General features: G+C 38.1%; 2 protein-coding genes across 2 annotated transcripts; one reads left to right on the plus strand and one right to left on the minus strand.

The window, feature by feature from the left end:
• Positions 1-1,383: 1,383 nt before the first annotated feature.
• LOC139937181 (leucine zipper transcription factor-like protein 1) lies at positions 1,384-20,724 on the plus strand. Its single transcript, XM_071932238.1, has 8 exons — positions 1,384-1,503; positions 3,514-3,641; positions 4,985-5,179; positions 5,487-5,541; positions 8,912-9,052; positions 16,615-16,773; positions 17,817-17,921; positions 18,723-20,724. The coding sequence occupies exons 1-8, from the start codon at positions 1,501-1,503 to the stop codon at positions 18,843-18,845; spliced, it is 909 nt and encodes a 302-aa protein (XP_071788339.1). The 5' UTR covers positions 1,384-1,500; the 3' UTR covers positions 18,846-20,724.
• LOC139937178 (E3 ubiquitin-protein ligase TRIM71-like) lies at positions 9,995-15,604 on the minus strand. The gene is made up of 2 exons (XM_071932233.1): positions 15,299-15,604; positions 9,995-12,350 (listed from the first exon to the last, which is right to left on the minus strand). The coding sequence occupies exon 2, from the start codon at positions 12,325-12,327 to the stop codon at positions 10,441-10,443; it is 1,887 nt and encodes a 628-aa protein (XP_071788334.1). The 5' UTR covers positions 12,328-12,350; positions 15,299-15,604; the 3' UTR covers positions 9,995-10,440.
• Positions 20,725-20,891: the final 167 nt, after the last annotated feature.

The raw sequence follows: 20,891 nt of genomic DNA on the forward strand, positions 1-20,891 counted from the left end.
TTTGAATCGATCTACAAAACAACCACGACAGTGGCAATTTTTGAAAAAAACAATCACCTTTTTTTGAAAAAAAAACAATCATCGGGCGGGCGCAGACAAGATTATGGAGGAGGATGATAGCTCCTCCATCGTCCAACATTGACCACCTCAAGGTGACACGGGAGGAAACAATCCACAGCATACAATCTAGAAATGATCACCCAAACAAGAGTTGTAGTAATAAAGATTGCACTATGCTACCAGCGACAGAAGCACAACTGACTTTAAAGGCAGTGGACACTATTGGTAATTTCTCAAAATAATTATTAGCATAAAACCTTATTACTTTGTAACGAGTAATGGGGAGAGGTTGATAGGATAAAACATTGTGAGAAACGGCTCCCTCTGAAGTGACGTAGTTTTCGAGAAAGAAGTACTTTTCCACGAATTTGATTTCGAGACCTCAGATTTAGAATTTGAGGTCTCGAAAATCAAGCATCAGGGAGAAAGCACACAACTTCGTGTGACAATGTGTGTTTTTTCTTTCATTATTATCTGGCAACTTCGATTACCGATCGAGCTCAAATTTTTACAGGTTTGTTATTTTATGCATATGTTGAGAATACACCACTTGTGAAGGCTAGTCTTTGACAATTACCAATAGTGTCCACTGCCTTTAAAATAGCCTCAATCCAGACTCAAGATGCCATCACCTATGAATCTGACCCAAAAAGTTAAAATTATTTAGTGTTCAGGCTACTTTATGTTTTGAAAGCCACTCCATGCGTTTTCATACAGTATAAGTTAATGTCTGAAGTTTCTGAAGGTTCTGAAGGGCCGCGGGTCGTATCGGGCATGTATGGATCTAAGATAGAGGGCGTGGTCAGTGATGATGGTGGTGATACTGAGGGGGGCTGAGTGCCAATAAAGGATTGGTGGATCGGGGCTCGGTGCTAGTTCAACAATCTTGTCTCTTGCGTTATTTCATGGTCTAGAGTTGACAGTTGGGTTGAAGAAAAGTTTTGTCAAGTTTTGTCAGGTTGTATATTCAACTTGCGTATGTTCAGGTTGTATATTCAACTTGCGTATAATTCAAATTGAGTATGCCCGCAGAGATAGCCCCGAAGAAGTTCGTGCCTGGTGGGAAATGTTTCAACTTCAGTTTCCTTGGCTGCTGTTTTTTTTGTTTTTTTTTTCGTTAGTCCTCTTAATTTTTTCTTTTTTGAGTCTCCGACAGATGTAAAAACCCATTTTTTCCAAAGTGGGATAATGTTTGGGTTTGTCTTTATTGACAATAAAAGGGTACTTTATACCATGTTTATACGAATGAGGTTGTATAGCGCCCCCTTTTGATAAACTGTAGTGATTTTAGATTGATACCCTGCTGAATTATGTTGGCTTGGTCTTGTTGTGGAGTACAGATACCATCCATATTTTCATGGTAGGCATAGTTTCAGTGTAAACGACTTCAGGTTTTTACAGTCACGCAGTTGGACTCAATAAACGCCGAAAAATTCAAAAATGGTAACTTGACAACGTGTTTTACTATCACAACTTGTGTTTATTATGTTTCTGTACATTTATATATTATTTGTTCTGAAAAATTGTGGAAGATGGATTATTAATATTATCTCTTTTTTTTGTATTTGCACACATTTATTTCATTATTGCTGCCCTACATTTAAACTTACACATTTTATTTTACAAAGTTTTATAAATATATTCAAATTATGAGTAGTTTACAGTATTACTTAGTATCTTAGGATATGTAAGTTTGCAATGATTTAGATAGTTATATATAAGCTTTTAAAGTAGGACAACAATTAGGTTAGGGTGAAGCAGAGGCTTTTGTGCCTTAACCGATGGACAGACAAACAACAGAAAATTAAAATACTATACATAAGAAAGAAAACACAAGACAGACTAGACAAACAGAATACATGACAGAGGCTAGTATATGATGGTGAGTAAGTTAACAATATACTTAAATAAACCTAAGAATAAGCATCAAGAAGTTCTTTTTTTAATTTTCATTGCAGTCTTGTGGGTCATGTGTGTGGTCGTACGGCACTCAATTTTTCCATGGATGGACGATGTCTCCATCTAGTTTTCAACCCAACCCAACACAAACTCAACATTTCACTTCAGTTTAACCACAGCACAGGGCTCAATCAAATTGTTTAACCTTAACAGTGTTTAACATTGTCAACTTCAGTTTTTGTACAAACTTGCGAAACGTATAAAATAAGCTGGTGGAACTGTACGATGGAGTGTTTGCCCCACTTGTGTGGCCAAGGCTAGCTGAATCCTTAGCCACACACGTCCATACCATTTCCAGTTATGCAGCTCCTCCCCTACGCAGTATAACCGGCTGAATGTGTTCACCTAGCTCTTAGCTTGCTTTGTGTGTATTGAATAGTCAAACAAATAAAAAAATTAAAAAGAAACTTTTAATTAACGATAACTTTGCTACCTTTCTCCGACTCTAAATTCCTCGATTTGTACATGGCGCAGCCATCTTGGAATATGCCAATCAGCATGACATCATCGGCCTGCCGAGCTGTGGGCCGTGAGGGCGCGAATACAAATCAGCGGCTATTCTATTTGAATTAAGCTTGGTACTTTTTACGCGCACGCGCTCTGTAGTTCACAAAAAATACCCAAGCTTAATTCACATAAAATAGCCTTGATTTGTATTCGCACTCCACACACTCCGCCCACAGCTCAGCCGGCCGATGAAGTCACGCTGATTGGCGTATTCCAAGATGGCTGCGCCGTGTACAAATCGAGGAAATTAGAGTCGGAGAAAGGTAGCAAAGTTATCGTTAAAAATTTCTTGTTAAAATTTTATTTGTTTCACTACTCAATACACACAAAGCAAGCTAAGAGATAGTTGAACACATTCAGCCGGTTTATACTGCCGAGTGGCTCGTAGTGGAGGCGCCAGAATTTGAATTGTTTTGTTATTTCTTAGCTGCATAAGGAAATGGTATTGACGTGTGGCTAAGGATTCAGCTAGCCTTGGCCACACAAGTGGGGCTAGATGGTGTGTCTGTGATTGTGGGGCTCCAGCAAGCCACACAACCACTATCAATCATCACTGTATCAGTATGATGCACTGTAGTACTGTAGTGTTACAATACATGTAGGTACTAGGCAAAGACAAAAGAAGACAACAAAAACACCTTCTTCAACCCCAAATTAGTACAAAATTTACACAGTCAGCTTCCTGTGTGGTTTATTACTTTATATTTTGACTGAAAAGGTCACTTTACCCTTAAGGTGGTCCCCTGGCTACCCTTCCAAGGTTGTATCATAAACTTGGGTTTGGTTCTTGGCTACACGACTGGTAATGTTTCTGACTGGTACACCAACAAAGATATTGACAAAACAGGGAAACCGCCAAAATAGGGATAGATAGCTCGATTGGTAGAGCGCTAGCACATTTATCCAGTCCAGTGGTTGTTGGGTTATCACTTCAAGCTGCTTTTTAATCAATAGATCAATAATAACATAATTATTTCTATTTTCTAGGCGAGTGCTTTGGGAGTGAGTGACCACCATCAGGAGTCGCTGGTGAACTACATGAGGTTCAATCGCTACAAACGCAACCAGAATCTACGTGGTGTTGAAGGTTGCTTTCAGGATCTCAAAGACAGCAGGTAACTCGGCTGATCAGCTGGGTCCATTTTCATAGCTCTGCTTACCGCCAAATTCTGCGCTTGTGATCACCATTCTTTGCTTGTAGAACAAGGGCCGAATTTCTACTCAAGCTTTGTAAGCGAATAATGCCTAGTAAGGTGAAGTATGCATGAGCACAAGTAAAATTCCCTGCCAACTTTAGAAATATATGCTTGAGTGCGGAATACCCTACTGAAAGGCGCCTATTTTTTTGCTTACAGTAAGCAGAGACGTGAAATTATGCTTAGCTTGATGGATTGTTGTGTACAAGTACTGCATTTATTACATTTTTAAAGACAGTGGACACTATTGGTAGTTGTCAAAGACCTGTCTTCTCACTTGGTGTATCTCAACATATGCATAAAATAACAAACCTGTGAAAATTTGAGCTTGATTGGTCGTTGGAGTTGCGAGATAACTATGAAAGAAAAAAACACCCTTGTCACACGAAGTTGTGTGCGTTCAGATGCTTGATTTCGAGACCTCAAATTCTAAACTTGAGGTCTTGAAATCAAATTCGTGGAAAATTACTTCTTTCTCGAAAACTACTCTACTTCAGAGGGAGCTGTTTCTCACAATGTTTTATACTATCAACCTGTCCCCATTACTTGTTAACAAGTAAGGTTTTATGCTAATAATTATTTTGAGCAATTACCAATAGTGTCCACTACCTTTAACTGTTTGGATTATAAAGGTTTTCTTTTAATTGTTCAGCGCCCAGGAGCATGCCAGTATGTACATAGATGGGCGCTATATAAATATCCATTATTATTATCATTATTAAGCTTAATCAGAATCAATTTGGTTGTTAGTTGCAGTGATTCTGAGGGGTTCGTACAGGGTAAAACCAATGCTTGAACTTAACACTGGACTGAAGGCCAAGGGTAGTGGTTTTAGTATTAGGCCTGTAAACTCATGCCTGGCCAAGTCCGGCAGTATTGTGTTTTGTGCTCAAACGTTGAATGCTTGACCTGAGGGGGGGGGGGGGGGGGGGGCTCTATAATAAGTTGGGTGGTCGGATCGACGTAGTTGTGTATTTTCTTACTTTTTAGTCCCTCGGTTTGAATCCTGTCGGGGGCACAAGGTGAGTTTTATGTCCCAACCTGATTGTGTAGTTTTTCCCTGAAACATTTTGTGTGAAGTTTTCATCCTACATTAAAATCAAAATTGTCTTCCTTGTTTTGTCTCAATTGTGTTTATGGCTAGTACTCTAAGTGTGATTAAGTTCATCTTTCTTAGAGTCCTTGGCTTCACAACCAGAGTCAATAAATGAAGTGAAATGGTTCTAAAGTCAATCAATCAATGTTATTATTTAATCTCTCAGGTTGACCGAAGACACTTTTACTGCTGATGAAGTGGTTGAGATGCTTGATGGTCTTGAGGCTGTAGTCCGAGGTGAAGTGGAGTCTGAACTTATTAACACAGCCCACACCAATGTCTTATTACTTCGTCAGCTGTTCCAACAGGCAGAGAAATGGCATCTCAAGCTCATGGCTGATATATCCGAACTGGAAAATCGGTAATTCTCTAAATGTTCCTGCCAGGGAACCATATTAAGGATCCATTTGGTTCATAAAGAGATATCTCCGCCAGGCCCTGCGTCGTATTCCTGTACCCCACAGCTTTAAGATAATTTTCATCACTTGCAAGACTAGTCAGCATGTTGTTTTAAACATTCCCCCTAATAAATGCAGCACCTTTATAATGAACAGGTACAGTGACAGTCCAACAGAACGTTGAGTACAGTCAATCAGCAGATGCAGAAACAACAGTGACAACAGGATGTGGAGGTTTAACATCTTAACTGTGTCTTTTTTTTCCCCCAGGGAACTGATAGAAATGATTGCAGACTTTGAAGAGAGTCAGTTTTCAGGAAAGTCAGTAAGTGTCATTTTTATTTTACTGATTGTAAGTTCACAAAGCAGGCTTGGAAAGACACAGAAGCTACATGTATGGTGTCTGTTGTCTTGGCCTTGGTGCTCCTTCAAAAGCTTCCCACGTACATGAAGTAGTTTAAGATTTCCAACTGGATGTGTATCATGTGTGCCCTTTGTCCTCTCAAAGAAGAAATGGCCTTTCCCTCTCAAAGATGAAATGGCCTTGCCCTCTCAAAGATGAAATGGCCTTGCCCTCTCAAACATGAAATGGCCTTGCCCTCTCAAAGGTGAAATGGCCTTGCCCTCTCAAAGATGAAATGCCTTGCCCTCTCAAAGATGAACAGGCCTTGCCCTCTCAAAGATGAAATGGCCTTGCCCTCTCAAAGATGAAATGGCCTTGCCCTCTCAAAGATGAAATGTCCTTGCCCTCTCAAAGATGAAATGGCCTTGCCCTTTCAAAGTGAAATGACCCTGCCCTCTCAAAGATGAAATGGTCTTGCCCTCTCAAACATGAAATGGCCTTGCCCTCTCAAAGATGAAGTGGGCTTGCCCTCTCAAAGATGAAATGCCTTGCCCTCTCAAGGATGAAAAGGCCTTGCCCTCTCAAAGATGAAATGGCCTTGCCCTCTCAAAGATGAAATGGCCTTGCCCTCTCAAAGATGAAATGGCCTTGCCCTCTCAAACATGAAATGGCCTTGCCCTCTCAAAGATGAAGTGGGCTTGCCCTCTCAAAGATGAAATGCCTTGCCCTCTCAAGGATGAAAAGGCCTTGCCCTCTCAAAGATGAAATGGCCTTGCCCTCTCAAAGATGAAAAGGCCTTGCCCTCTCAAAGATGAAATGGCCTATGGCCTTGCCCTCTCATAGATGAAAAGGCCTTGCCCTTTCAAAGATGAAATGGCCTATGGCCTTGCCCTCTCATAGAGGAAATGGCCTTGCCCTCTCAAAGATGAAATGGCCCTTCCCTCTCAAAGATGAAATGGCCTTGCCCTCTCAAAGATGAAATGGCCTTGCCCTCTCAAAGATGAAATGACCTTGCCATCTCAAAGATGAAATGACCTTGCCCTCTAAAAAATGAAATGGCCTTGCCCTCTCAAACATGAAATGGCCTTGCCCTCTCAAAGATGAAATGGCCTTGCCCTCTCAAAGATGAAATGACCTTGCCATCTCAAAGATAATATGGCCTTGCCCTCTCAAAGATGAAATGGCCTTGCCCTCTCATAGATGAAATGGCCTTGCCCTCTCAAAGATGAAATGGCCTTGCCCTCTCAAAGATGAAATGGCCTTGCCCTCTCAAAGATGAAATGGCCTTGCCATCTCAAAGATGAAATGGCCTTGCCCTCTCAAAGATGAAATGGCCTTGCCATCTCAAAGATGGAATGGCCTTGCCCTCTCAAAGATGAAATGGCCTTGCCCTCTCAAAGATGAAATGGCCTTGCCCTCTCAAAGATGAAATGGCCTTGCCCTCTCAAAGATGAAATGGCCTTGCCCTCTCAAAGATGAAATGGCCTTGCCATCTCAACATGCTCAAAGATGGAATGGCCTTGCCCTCTCAAAGATGAAATGGCCTTGCCCTCTCAAAGATGAAATGGCCTTGCCCTCTCAAAGATGAAATGGCCTTGCGCTCTCAAAGATGAAATGGCCTTGCCCTCTCAAAGATGAAATGGCCTTGCCATCTCAAAGATGGAATGGCCTTTCCCTCTCCAAGATAATATGGCCTTGCCCTCTCAAAGATGAAATGACCTTGCCCTCTCAAAGATGAAATGGCCTTGCCCTCTCAAAGATGAAATGGCCTTGCCCTCTCACAGATGAAATGGCCTTGCCATCTCAAAGATGAAATGCCAGACCTGTGTCACAACCAACCTAGTCCTCTTCACACTAAATAATAATTGAGAGATAATTTCTCAGGCTTCACTTTTAATTTATTGTTTAAAAATGTGTTTACAAATATTCAGCAATACATCAATAATTCCCATGATAAGGTCTTAAGATTGTGGTACGTGTTAGTATGACTAGGCACCTTATTCAAAGTTCAATTACAGATACAAGCTGAGAATATTTACTAATATCTTATTAACTTCACTCTGTGCAATTAATTCAAAATAGTCTTTCAGCAGTGTTTAAAAGCCTAAACCAACTGTTTGATTAAATGTAGATACACTAAAAAACTAAATCTGATAATTTCATTTCAAAAGGTGGTCGAATCTTTGAGTATCACCAAAAATCCTGAGCGTTTAATATGTCAATGCAGGAAGAATAATCCCTAATTGGAATACACAGTCTATCTGCTCAGATTACAAATTTGGGCATAAAAACTGTTATTTTTTTTAAAGAACCACATTACTTCGAAGCAGGAGATATTTCTCAAAATGCTCTTTGCTATCAAACGCTGCTGGAGTCTTCTTATCAAAAGTTTGTGTTGCCATTAATTTTAATATAGTTATTACCAAATGTAAACCTTTCCTTTAATTTTTACAATACAAACATTGAGCAATAAGCCACTTGCAAGTTAGATTTTAGTATATTGTCTTGTACAATAATGTGCTCGATCACAAGTTACCACTTAAATTTGAATTCCTCAGATTATTGAGACAGTTGCTATGTCATATGATTTGGGGCAAGCTTTTGCGTAGTTATCTAAGAGACGGTGACACCTTTACACAATTCAAAATTGATGTGTAAGGCACATTGGTATCAGGGTTTGCTTATCTGGAGGTTGCTATACAAACGCTTGCCCCGAACCATTTGACATAGCAACTGTCCACTATAGTCTTGCCCAAAAATCTACTGGCAAATGGTTATTCCTACTAAAACAATACTACATTGTCATCTTAGTGACAATTGCCAAACAAAACAACTGAGGGCCAATTGCTGAACCAGCGGTTTCCCGCATACCCTTTAGCGTCACATATCACACCTCTAGGCCATCTCAAATTTAGCCCAACTTATGCCACAATTTAAGCCACAATTCTGACAATACACATGATACACTTGAATCAAATATTTTACATTTATATTATAATAGATAAAAGAGGAGATATGTAAAAACATGCAAAAAAGGAAAAGAATGACTATTCATAATAAGTTCCAGCAATTGTTTGTTCCTGTGACGGCTTGAAAAGAATTTTTAGTTTGCAGTGATTTCATTACAAACCAAAGGTTGATATCAATTTGTCACATACATTGTATTCACAGTCAAACTTGAAATTAATATTCTAGTTTCCCAAATGTTTGAAATTTTACACAAACTACATGCAAGTTGTAAAATAAAATGGGAATAAATTCATTTACATAATACACCACAAAACACTAAAACTATGTATATAATTTAACAGCTTAATATCAAAGTCCCTTCTGTTGTTGACTTTCTCTAAAGGTGACGAGCAAGCCGACCTTTGAGATGAAGCGTCTTGACCCTATGGCTGGAGAAGGAGAGCAACTTCTCCATGCTGAGATTGCAAGACTCAATGAGGAGAATAACAAACTCAAGGAACGTCTCAAGATGGTTGAGACACAGGTAGGTTCAGTCTAAGTCTGGGTGACTACTGTTGGAGTCACGACTATTGATTGCTTATGAGGGTGTCGTTGCTGAGCTGTTTAGAGCATCAAACTCACATTCTTGATGTTTAGTCGTTAGTCATCAGGGTGTGGGTTTGAATCATTGTCATGACACTTGTGTCCTTGAGCAATTGCTTCTCTTCACCCACCCAGGGGTGTATTGGGTACCTGCGGGCGTAGAGGTGATGTTTGAAAAAGCTTTTGCAGTCTGCCCTGGCACCCCAGAAAGATTATTATTATTATTAGTAGTATTATTATTGGTTTATTAAAAATCAAACGTAGCAGCCAAAAGGCTGAATTGTGTTTAGGTTTACAATATAAAAATACATTCAAACATCAAAAACCAGCAAATATACAATAAGAGATTATAAAAATAGAGTAGATTTTAATATAAAATTTAAAAACTGTAAGAAGATATATACAATACAAATATGTACACAATGAAAACAAGTTATCTACAGGCCAGAACAATTATTGGTGATTGAGCAGCTCAACTAGGGAGGGGATGCAAACTGTTTTTGAAACGGTTGGTCCTACATTTAATTGAGCAAAGTTTGTTGGAGTTTCTTAGGTTCTTAGGTTGTTGATTACTTGTTGGTTATTGGCCCAATGACCAGGGCACTAAATGTAATGTGCATTGAGGCCGTTATTGTGAAGTGTTATTACTATTATTACTATTTAAACCATTAATTTCTGTATTTGATAATAGCAAAATGCCCAGACATTGCAAATAATATTGTTCATTTATCAAACGGCCACAACCCTTGACCCTGCAAGTTTTAAATACCGAGTCACCACTCGTTTATTCCCATTCATAAATGCCCTTTTGTTAAAAAGCATAATAAAGTTATACAAAAAAAATTGATTTGTTTTACAGATTTCATAAAATGAAATCTGTAAAACAAATTAATTTTTTTTTAAATTTCTGTCTTGTATCTCAAAAATGGCATTGGCGCTCAACGGTTGTGCTTACATGCGCATAGTTCTTGTTTTATGTTGATTGTGTTATGCGTAAAATAACGCCACGCATAAGCTCCTCTGTCACGCCTTCTTACTGTGTTAATATCATCTGTGTTTAAACACCTCCACGTGATGCCCTCTGGACCAATCGGACTGGATAAACTGTCCTGGTATTTATAAATATTTATTTTTAGTTTCTTCCTGTTTATTCACAAGATGCAAAGCTTTATACAATACTTAGGAAGAGGTTTGTTTGTTCACAGGAGATAGGGTACTTAAAGAACAAAATCAATGGTGGGAAGAGGGACAGAAAAGTAGTTAAATAATGAACGAGGCAGATTAAAAGGAGAAGGTGAAGACAATATTTTAGTCATTGCACTATGATGTTCACTTTTTGTTCAGACCATGGGGTGTTATGGTGTTAAGACATTTTATCCACTCTGTCTCCTTCTTCCTGCGAAGCTTATTACTGTTGTCTCTTAATCCTAGGGGAAGTGCCTCAATGCCTTGTAAAATCATGTCAGAAATAGAGTGATCTTCCTGACTGAAGTGTTCTCCTATTGCGTCCCTCATTTGATGGACTGTGGATCTGTGTTTCCAGAAACGATGCTTGAGTGTAGTACTTGTTTCACCTACATATTGTAAACCACATTTTTTGCAAGATATGAGATAGATGAGATTAGTGGTGGTGCAGGTGATATGACCAATTGTCTTATGCTTTATGAGGGTATCTTTGTTGTTGCTCTCGAAGAAGTCTGATTGTTTGATGTGGTCTCTACAAGTGACACATTGGGAAGTGTTGGAACACTTGAAAGTTCCCTGTGGCCTGGGGTCAACATGATCCATATTTGTTGGGACTTCTTCCTGGACAAAGAGATCCCTGAGACTGGACGGCAATCTTCGAAAGATTTTGAGAGAATCTTCATCCGCCACAACCAATTGACCATCTTGCGTGACTGTCATGCCTTGTGGATGTCGGCAGTCTTGTATAACACACTCTGTTTGCTGATCAGCAGGATAAACCTGATGAATCTCGCCTGGTTCAGAAGGGGAAGAGTTTCGCGTTGCAATGTAGAAACCGATACCCCTAATAAAACACATACCAGTAGGGCAGAAGGGGGGTTTGCCGGATCGACCGATATTCGTTGAACACACTGTTTTTCCGTTGTAGTCCATCGTGTGCAGTTTGTCACCGTTCCAGTAGATGCACAACTGTGTTTGAATCATCAAAAAGTTACCTATCCCAGGAGCAGGTAGAATTCTTTTAAAGTCTCCATTTGGTTCATAAAGAGATATCTGCTCCAGGCCCTTCTTCTTGTTGCTGTACCCAACGGCTATAAGATTATTTTCATCCACTGCAAGACAAGTCAGCGTCCTGTTTGACACCTTTCCCCTTTCTGGTTTGAACCGACAAAGTAATTCGTATTGCCTGTTGAAGATCTTTACCTCTTGATGATCAATCACAATTAACTGGTCATCTTTATTGACTGCAATACGTTGAGGATTCTTGAGACCTCTGATGTCTAGTTGTTCCGGTTGGGGCTTACTTTCTGAGATTTCTACCAAAACTTTGTTTTTAATATCTGCCAAGATGATATCGTTGTTGGAGAAGGCTGCGACTCCATTCGCACAGCGGAGTGTTTTTTCCTCTTCCATCACCCGGAAGGTCATTATAGATTTTTTTAGTTTCCACTTTGCTTCCTGATGAAGTTGCTCTGCCTCTTCAGCTAGTTTCCCCTCCTCCTCTTTGACGCTTGCAGCAACTGCTTTAGCACTCTTGTAGATTTTCTTTTTCGTGTCGGTGAACATCTCATTAAAGGTCTTGGACGATTGCTCCATTTCACTCAAGGAACTGATCGCTTCGCTCTTTTTTTCATCTTTAGCCACCAAATCTGTAACTTCCTGTTTACGTTGTTCACATGCCATATTAGGTTTCACCAAAGAGTGTTCACGATGATCGCCAAAACTACACTTCTTACATATGGATTGCCGGCATGTCTTGCAGTAGAGGCTTATATCCTGGTCAGGGTGTGTTTTACATCGTGGAACGACCTTGCTCTTAACGGGGATCTCGTAATCAGACCCCAGGGTGTGCATTTGGTGAGATTTCAAGATGCCCATACGCTGATGGGCTCGTTGACATTCTTGACAAAGAAAATGTTTGCAGTCTATGCATTCTGCAGATGCCTGTGTCCCTTCATCACAAGCTTGACATTTGAGCTGTGACATTTGACCCTCAGGTAGCTTTTCCATCACGTTGCTGCTGGTGGCCATCCTTAGGAATGTTGGCTCCTTTGCTGTAGAAAAAAATATATATAAATATATTTTAAATCTTTCAAGTATCTGGGAAGGAAAAAGAAAAGGCTACGCATGGTAGTACATGTAACTTTTAATGCTAAGGGAATATCTGTATTTTGTCAAATGCAGATATCAAATATGTTAGACCAAAAATATTTTTGGGGGGATGCTTGATCTAGCTTAGGGCTTTTAGGTCAACAGTTTTACAATTTTTATTTTACAATGCCAGAATCAAATGGAGAAGAAACATACCTAATGAGTTCAACTGCTTTATTTGAAAATAGTGCTTGTAATAGAAGATTGATCTCATTTGTATTTTCAGTTATAGGTACATGTAAGTGAACTTTGATAGCCAACAAAAATAAAAGAAATTTATCAGACTCAAAGTAAACATTGCAAATCATTGACTTGCCTCAATGAAATGACTTGCCTCAATGGCTCTGGGCCTAAGTACATACAAATAATTTATGTTGATTTTGAGCAATTTTTTGTTTTAAAATTAAGGATTGCTATTTAAACTTGTTCGTAATGTTCATCATACGTAATGTTGGTAATTGTATACTTGAATAAGGGAATAAAAGGGTAGTGACGAGTTCTTTAACGTGCGTTTAAAGCCGGCAGGGTCGGCGGCCATGTGATAAAGGCCCAAGCCGAAGGCGAGGGCCTTTATCGCAAGGCATCGACCCTGCAAGGTTTTAAATGGACGTTTAAAAATGAGTCACTACTCTTTTATTCCCATTCATCAATGCCCTTTTGTTCAAAAACGTTAACAAAATACAATTATAGACACTTTAACAAAGTCGAGCATGTCGAGGTATGAAATATTTTTTTCAAACATTTTGTGAAGAATCTGTTCGATGTGCTAGGTTGTGTGTACGTGCGCGCACTTAGATTACGCTCTGTTACTATAAAGCTATGAATTACGTTCCGCGTGATAATCTTGCGCGCCCGACACGCGAAAGCCAGCTGGTTATTAACACTGGTCATCAAAGATTTTTACACCCCCACGTGACGCACCTCCACCAATCGGAATAGCAAAACTGTCTGAGGTGTATTATGAATTTTTATTTATTATCAATGATAATTATCAATAGCAGGGTGGATATGTGCTCATTACAAGTCTTTATTACATGTAGGTGTTCGGGCCAACAGCCCAGAGACCACCTTATTTTTGTTATTTTTATTTTTCTCTTTTTCTTCATACTTCGCTTCCTCTTGTCATCTCTTCATATAAGTTCAATATATCCTCAACCACATAAGCTATTTCGACAATCTATACCTCATGGAAGGGCTTTATGTACTTCACAAAAATGGAAATGTTGGTGAACTTTTCAATGACCTTTTGATCTGTTTAAACAGAAAGTGATTGTAAAATGCTTTGAAAAAGCATAATTTTAGGTTGAAATGTACACCTTTTGATACTTTACCATCATGTAATACAAGTCTGGCAAAGATCTGGTTTAACAAAAAAAAATGCTGATGACGTCAACAAATATAAGTGCACCCTCTAGCGGCAGATTAAAAATATCTATAAATTCCCATTTACTAGGATGTCTTGTGTCAGAGTTTATGATAATTGTTTCAAAATTGGTATACATAATTTCAGCATAATAGCAACATATCTGTAGATTCTTAGCTTGATGACGTCATCATGTGTCATATGGTTTGCTTTAAAGGTGTACTTTTCAAAGCTGTGTGTCTGCCAAACCAAAAGTTTGATTGAGGTGAAACTTGGTCTATTGTAAGTCAAGGACAATATCTGCTTGAATTTGAAGTGAGGTCATGATGACGTCATCATGTTGTATGGACAATCTTGATCATTTATTACAAATCTTGAGAAGCAAGGTGCAATATTTGTTTTTTACACCAGGCCCTTATTTTACTCCTAGAGTTTATGTCAAGACAAACTCTCAATGTCTAGTTATTATTAATATTATTAAAAAAATTAGAAACACTTCTGCCATTGATGCTGGCATCAAAATGACAATACTGCTGCACAACGTGGCTATACAAATGACCCTCCCACATGTGACGTAACATGAGTGATGGCATACAGGCCTTTGAGAATCTTTCAGTAAAGCGTTGGAGAAGGCAGTGTTCTCCACACATGTAATTGTGGAGGGCAAGCCACCCCTCCCAAGGTTTAAGAATTGGCCACCCTGCTAACTTAATTGGTTGCCCCTCCAAAAATATTGATAAACAGACTATTTTTAGCCAGCATTTGCGATCAATGGGAAGGGTATTCAAAATGATGGCTTTGTTTACAATTAAAATCTGTTTAAAGGCATTGTACATGTTTGGTCACATGGTGTATCCCATCATAACCATAAAATAACAAGCCTGTGAAAATTTTGGCTCAATTGGTCATCAAAGTTACGAGAAAATGATGAAAGAAAAAACACCCTTGTTGGACGAATTTGTGTGCTTTCAGATAGGAATAAAAGACTTTTAGCTAGAATTTTTTTAATATTTAAGTGAGAAATTACCTCTTTCTCAAAAACTATGTTACTTCAGAGGGAGCCGTTTCTCACAATGTTTTATACTATCAACTGTCTCCATTGCTCATTACCAAGTCAGTTTTGTTAATATTTTTTTTGAGTAAATGCCAAACATGTACCTTTCCTTTAATCTCATCTGAACTCAGTTTTATTATTAGTATTATTATTTATTATTATTCAAAATTGAAAACTTTCTATAAACAAACTTTACAAATTTCACTTGTTGCTGTTTTTGATTAAAGTAGGGTCTTTCAATTCAAGGCACTGGACACCTTTTAATTGTCAAAGACCAGTCTTCTCACTTAGTGTACATAAACCTCCATGACTCAACATAAAATAACAAACATTCGCATATTATTGACATAAAAATACCATAGAGCAAGTCATTGCTCCATGATATAACAAACATTACCAATTATCACTGTTATTATTAGTATTAGAGCACTTACCTCATCCAACAATAACTGGAGTCATCCAGATCGCCGAGGTAGAAATCTTCCAAAGAGTTTAGACAACAATTTCAGGTCAAGAACATTACAGATTACACCAGAGTGTCATCAGCACTGTTATGTTTTTCCGGTTCAGTGTGTTATCAGAATGCGGAACAACGAACTAGGCCTATATGACCACTCCTGGTTCATTCCAGAACTTTCCACATGACCATCGACTATGTCGACCTGGTAATGGCACGCCTGAATATGTTGTACTTATGGAGCGCCTTTGTGCTACAATTAAGCACAACCAGCCACGTCTTGTTGTCAGTACAAAGGTTGTAATGTATTGATGTTAGGACTTGACTTGCACAAGTCTATTTTGTTTGTTAACGTGTCACATTGCCCGCACTATTTGTTAAGTGGCGTCACATAGCACACACTATTTGCTAAGTGAGTACTGGGCGTGCGCCTATACATGTAGCTCATGTTTACATGTCTAAACTCTAACACGGATTGTTGTTCAGGAAATGTAACTTTTTGCATGTCCTGGATGTGAAAAAATACAGGACCCTATTTACATTTGTATAGTAACTTGGCTTGCAAATGACATTGTAGCATTTAAGAGACTTAATAAATTTGCCCTTACAATGGATTTGTTTTTTATTCATTCTACACTCAGTGCTTTCCGAGTCCAAAGAAAAAGACCCACAAGCTCGAGTGGGATTTGAACCCATAACCTTTGCAATGCTAAGTTTCTAGGCCTTTTTTTTTTCTTTTCTTTTCTGATTTAATCTTTTAAACAAAGGACTTGAAAACAATGAACCCTTGGAACGGTTTGTCGAATATGCCTTGCTCGAAGATCTGTTTATTTTCAATATTTTGTTTAGCGGATTAAACTGCATTGTCATGAGGCCTTTTCTTCATTGCTCTTTCAAGATGTTGTCTAGCTGTTCGAGCTTATTTGATCATGTTTTGGTGATTGGCCATTACATAACAGCTTTTCAAAAGTCTGATTTGGGTTCAGAAACACAACTGTAAAAACAAATGAGCTTTTAAAAAATCTGCAATTAATTTCAATGAGAAAACGTTTAAATAGTGATGTGTACGAGTTTCACTGTCATTGTGTTTGCCTAAAATGACCCTGCATGTTTATTTGAAACATTGAGATGGTGTTAGCATGTTTTTAAAAACAATAAAAAACACTAAAAAGTTGCAATAAAAATGGATCATTATTAAAAAAAACTCTTTCCCATCAATCAAAAATACTAAACGTTTTGGTAAGCCAAAGATTCATAACAAACATATTGAATTTTGTTTTTTCTTTTGTGTAGGCAACTGGAGCCTTGGCAGATCGGTCTCGTTTACAGGTTGATCTACACAACACTCAGGATGAATTGGGTAATATGAAATCAAGGCAGCCAATGAAGAACACTAGTGGTCTCAGCGATCTGGAACATCAGATGTCCACCGTCAAATCAGAAATGGAGAAGGTAAAAACGGCCTCAGCAATATCTTAGGAAAAGGGAGGGTTGCTACTCGGGCGGGATTTGAACCCAAGACATCTGCCGTTATAGAGAGTTGTAGGATGATCTAGGGTCTAATCCTGTACATTAGCAGCAGGTTCTGCTAATGATTTAATGAATCTTCACCAGGGATATGATTATTCATTTGGGTTCACCCTTAGTGGTTAAGGATCAAACTAAAATGAGAATAGTGATAAGGGCTGTGCATCTACAGTTATTTTCCAAAAGGGTTAAATTGAATTTGTGACTTCTGGTAACTGTTCAACTGTTTCTAATGAAAACAATACAAGGTATTTATATGGCACTCTACTAAGAACACAGCGCCTCATAGTCCGAATAAATATTATTGTCAACAACAGAACTAAATACAAAGAAATGAAGAAAATACATCAAAACAAACTTATCCTAAGCTGTTAAATAGGTGAGGTTTTGAGTTGGCGCTTGAAGGTTGCAGTAGATAGAACACAGCAGCTTGTTCCACAATTAAGCTGCAACAACAGAAAGAGTCCTTTCCTTTGGAGCGCAAAACCATTTCTATAGATTCCAATTAGAACTGTATGAGCCAGACCTTTGAAAGAAGCAAATGTCAACACACTTACCAGAATAAAACACTACAGCTTGTCTTCTTCGTCACAAATCCACAAATCACAGATTTGGCGGCCTACTATGCAAAAAATGTTGGGGATTAAAATAATGTATATCAGATAAGACATTTCTGCCAAAAAAGGATGTCTATCATTCTCCCTAGATAGCATTGGGGGTACTTTTTAAAGTTAAGTAAGGTCCCAACTTTTGTACAAATTGTTTTCTTTTTAGTTGTTGTCTTTGTTTTTTTAATTGGTTAAGTGTCCAAACCCAGTTTCTGATAATCATTATTAGACATAATATTCCAATTATCTGTTCTAAAAAAAGAATCGGAGTACTGAAATTTGCCAGCTTTCTGCTATTATGACAATCCTAGCATAAAATAAAAGTGCCTTTTGTGTTAAATGTTTTATCCCTTCTTACAGAATCTCAAGTTGAGTTCACAGAAAGCGGACGGTCTAGAAGGAGATTTGACGCAAACTAAACACAAACTCTTGGAGATGAAGGCTCAATTGGAGATGACAGAAAAGGCAAGAAACGATCCACTCCCACAAAATAATAAAGTTTTGTTAAATTGTTACCAGGGCGCAATTTCATAGAGCTGCTCAAGCACATAAAGTTGCTAAGCCAAAAAAACTATGCTAACCAGAATAAGGATACCAGCCAAAACACCATGTGCCATGCACTATTTCTGACTGGTATCCTGCTGATTTTTGCCAAGCACAAAATGAACTGCTTTTAAAAGTAGCTCTATGAAATTGGGCCCTGTAGCAAAGGGTAAAGCCATTACTCTCCCAGAGCAAGGCTTTAATTTTGGTTACATCTCTTTTTGAACGAGCCATTTGATAAAAAATATCTTTGGCAGAGTCCCTTGCTCAAGGTTGCAAATGAACAACAAAGTTTAATCCAATTTTCTGTAACCTTATTCATATTGTTGGACCGTTCATTGATGTCCAGGTGCGGTCTTTACACAATTTATTAACTGTGCATGCTTGCAATATCATTTCAAGTGGAGAATGAACATACATAGTACACAGTCAACCCTCCTACTGTCATGACTGTCTGACAATTAGAAACCATCCACTGTAGTTTTTAATGATAAACTTTGGTAATCGTGCAATACCGTATCATGTTGTGAATTCATCTACACAGCATGCACATAGTTTTGTGTACAGGCGCTTCACCAAACACAACTCGGGTAGTTGGAATGGTTGGTCAAATTGAGCGGCAAATGTTATTATAACGTGGGAGGGATTTAAGCAAGTATGCTTCACCACTTTAAAAACTTCCAATTTAATATTATCTTGTGACTATTTTGATTCTATTTTCAGGAATTAGAGAAGAAGTTCAGCCAGACCGGTGCCTACAAGAATCTCAAGTCCATGCTGTCAAAGAAGAACGATCAGCTGAAAGACCTAAGATCCCGACTACGGCAATACGAACCAGATAACTAAGAGCCACTCAGACAATACCTGGACCCACTGTTCCTCTACAGACATAGCTCCCAGTTTCAGCTCAGCCTCCTCGCCCCCCCCCCCCCCCCAATGTGTGGTAAATCTAAATTTAGGGGGTATTTATGTTTTTAAGCATCAGAGAATAGGCATTGTGGGAAGTACTAGCTAGAGTCTAAAACTGTTTGTGTGTGGCAGCTGGGCCCACTTTCATAGAGCTACTTAAGTAACTGAATATGCTTAACAAGTTTCTGCTAAGCAGAATTGAGTAGGATTCCAGTCACCTGACGCTGTATTTTGGCTGCATGGTAACCTTGTTTTGGTAAGCATGATATTGTTTTGCCTAGCTTTTGTGCTCTATGAAAATGAGATGTGGCAAATAATATTGATTTCATGCTGGTGTGTTTGTTATTGACTAAAACACAAACAACTCCAAAACACAAACAAATAACTAACAATAACAATGACTTATTATCATCTCTTTGTAATAATGTAATGGTTTTCAAAGCCTGTGCAATTTAGGACAGCAAACTTCACTGTTACTCCACTGATTTAAGTGTTCCAGATTTCATCAGTAGTTTTCAGATGCAGATCAAAGTTAACTGTGGCTTGTGAATCGTTTAATAAGATGTAAGATCAGTACATGTATTTAGGGATGTAAACAATTGTATCATTTATGAAAGTTATACTTAAGATTATGTGTGTAGATGGCTAGTTAAATTTAAAAACTGATATTTTATAAAGGTCATCGTGTGAGATAGTACAGCAGGGTGTCCACAGTACAAATAATTTGCAAAAAAAGGACCATGATTCCAGTCAAACATAGTTGATGTGACATTGTAATATTGTGGCTTGTATCTATATTAAGCATATTATTTTAGTGTGCTTATAGCTACTTTACTAGCAACTCTATGAGATTGGGCCCAGGTGGTCCATTTTTGAAAAACAATATTTGTCAATACCTAGATTTTGTACATATTAAACCAGACACAAGTTTTCAAAGATTTAGAGTTTGTTTTTTTACTCACACTACATGAAAGTTGCAGACCTGAAAAAATAGCCTACCTTTTAAGGTTTGGCTCTGCTCTGAGTTCCAACTCTGTCTTTACTGTTTTACAAAAGGATTACACAGTTTTCAATTATACCTTATGTTCTTATATCAGTAATTGGAAATAAGATGTTCCTGGGAAAGTCTGATTTATGACATTATGTATTTCCCATAGAGAAGGTGCACATTAATTTGGTTTAAATCAATACTTCAAAAAGAAGTGATGTGCCTTCCCCATTATTTTGTTTATTTCCTAGAATATTTATAAACTATTACATGTATTCGGCAGGAAGATAATTTATTTAGATTTACAATTGATAAAACCTCCTTCTTCAGTTTTCTTACCATTTTGAACCATCGATTGAGAAGCGGTTGAGCAGTGTATGGTGGAAATTGAGCAGTGTATGATGGAAAACTGTGCAGTACTGGTATAATAATATAATAACTGGATTTACATAGCGCCAAACCAAAGGTATGTGAACTGTGTGGGTATAATTGGCATGTGATCATGGGGTTAGCATAATGATCTAGTACCATTTCTAACAAAAATTAATCAATTAAATGGTCAGAGAATTGAGTATTTGACTGTCTGGTGTGTAGATGTATCATACTCTACTCAATATTCCAGGCTAGCATAGATTATCTATTTACAATCTACAGTGGATGATATTATGAAGGGTCAAACTGAAGGAGGGTTAATGTTTTTGCTGTTATAAATAGTTGTAAAATTACGGTTGGATGGGTTTTAGTATTTGTATTCTTGTTGCCTAAGCTTATATAATGTATAGGTACCAATGTCATTCAAACTTAATTAAAGATCACCATTTAAAGAAACTTGTTACAAAAAATGTGTTTGTATTTCATTTATTTAACATAACATCTTTCTTGTTCTCATCCATGAACTACTAATTTTAAACCATGCGGCTCATTAATCTACACCTTAACATTCCTTCCCCCACACCCAGACATATCTGAAGGAAACTTATTCTGGTGACAAGATT

This window comes from Asterias amurensis, chromosome 5, assembly GCF_032118995.1.
Source record: "Asterias amurensis chromosome 5, ASM3211899v1".
Classification (NCBI taxonomy): Eukaryota; Metazoa; Echinodermata; class Asteroidea; order Forcipulatida; family Asteriidae; genus Asterias; species Asterias amurensis.

Excerpts from the sequence above, each read along its gene's own strand:
- LOC139937181 (XM_071932238.1), top strand. Across the intron at positions 9,053-16,614 it reads TCAAGATGGTTGAGACACAG|GCAACTGGAGCCTTGGCAGA; the intron begins GTAGGTTCAGTC and ends TCTTTTGTGTAG. Across the intron at positions 17,922-18,722 it reads AATTGGAGATGACAGAAAAG|GAATTAGAGAAGAAGTTCAG; the intron begins GCAAGAAACGAT and ends TTCTATTTTCAG.
- LOC139937178 (XM_071932233.1), bottom strand. The coding sequence starts at position 12,327 with ATGGCCACCAGCAGCAACGTGATGGAAAAGCTACCTGAGGGTCAAATG.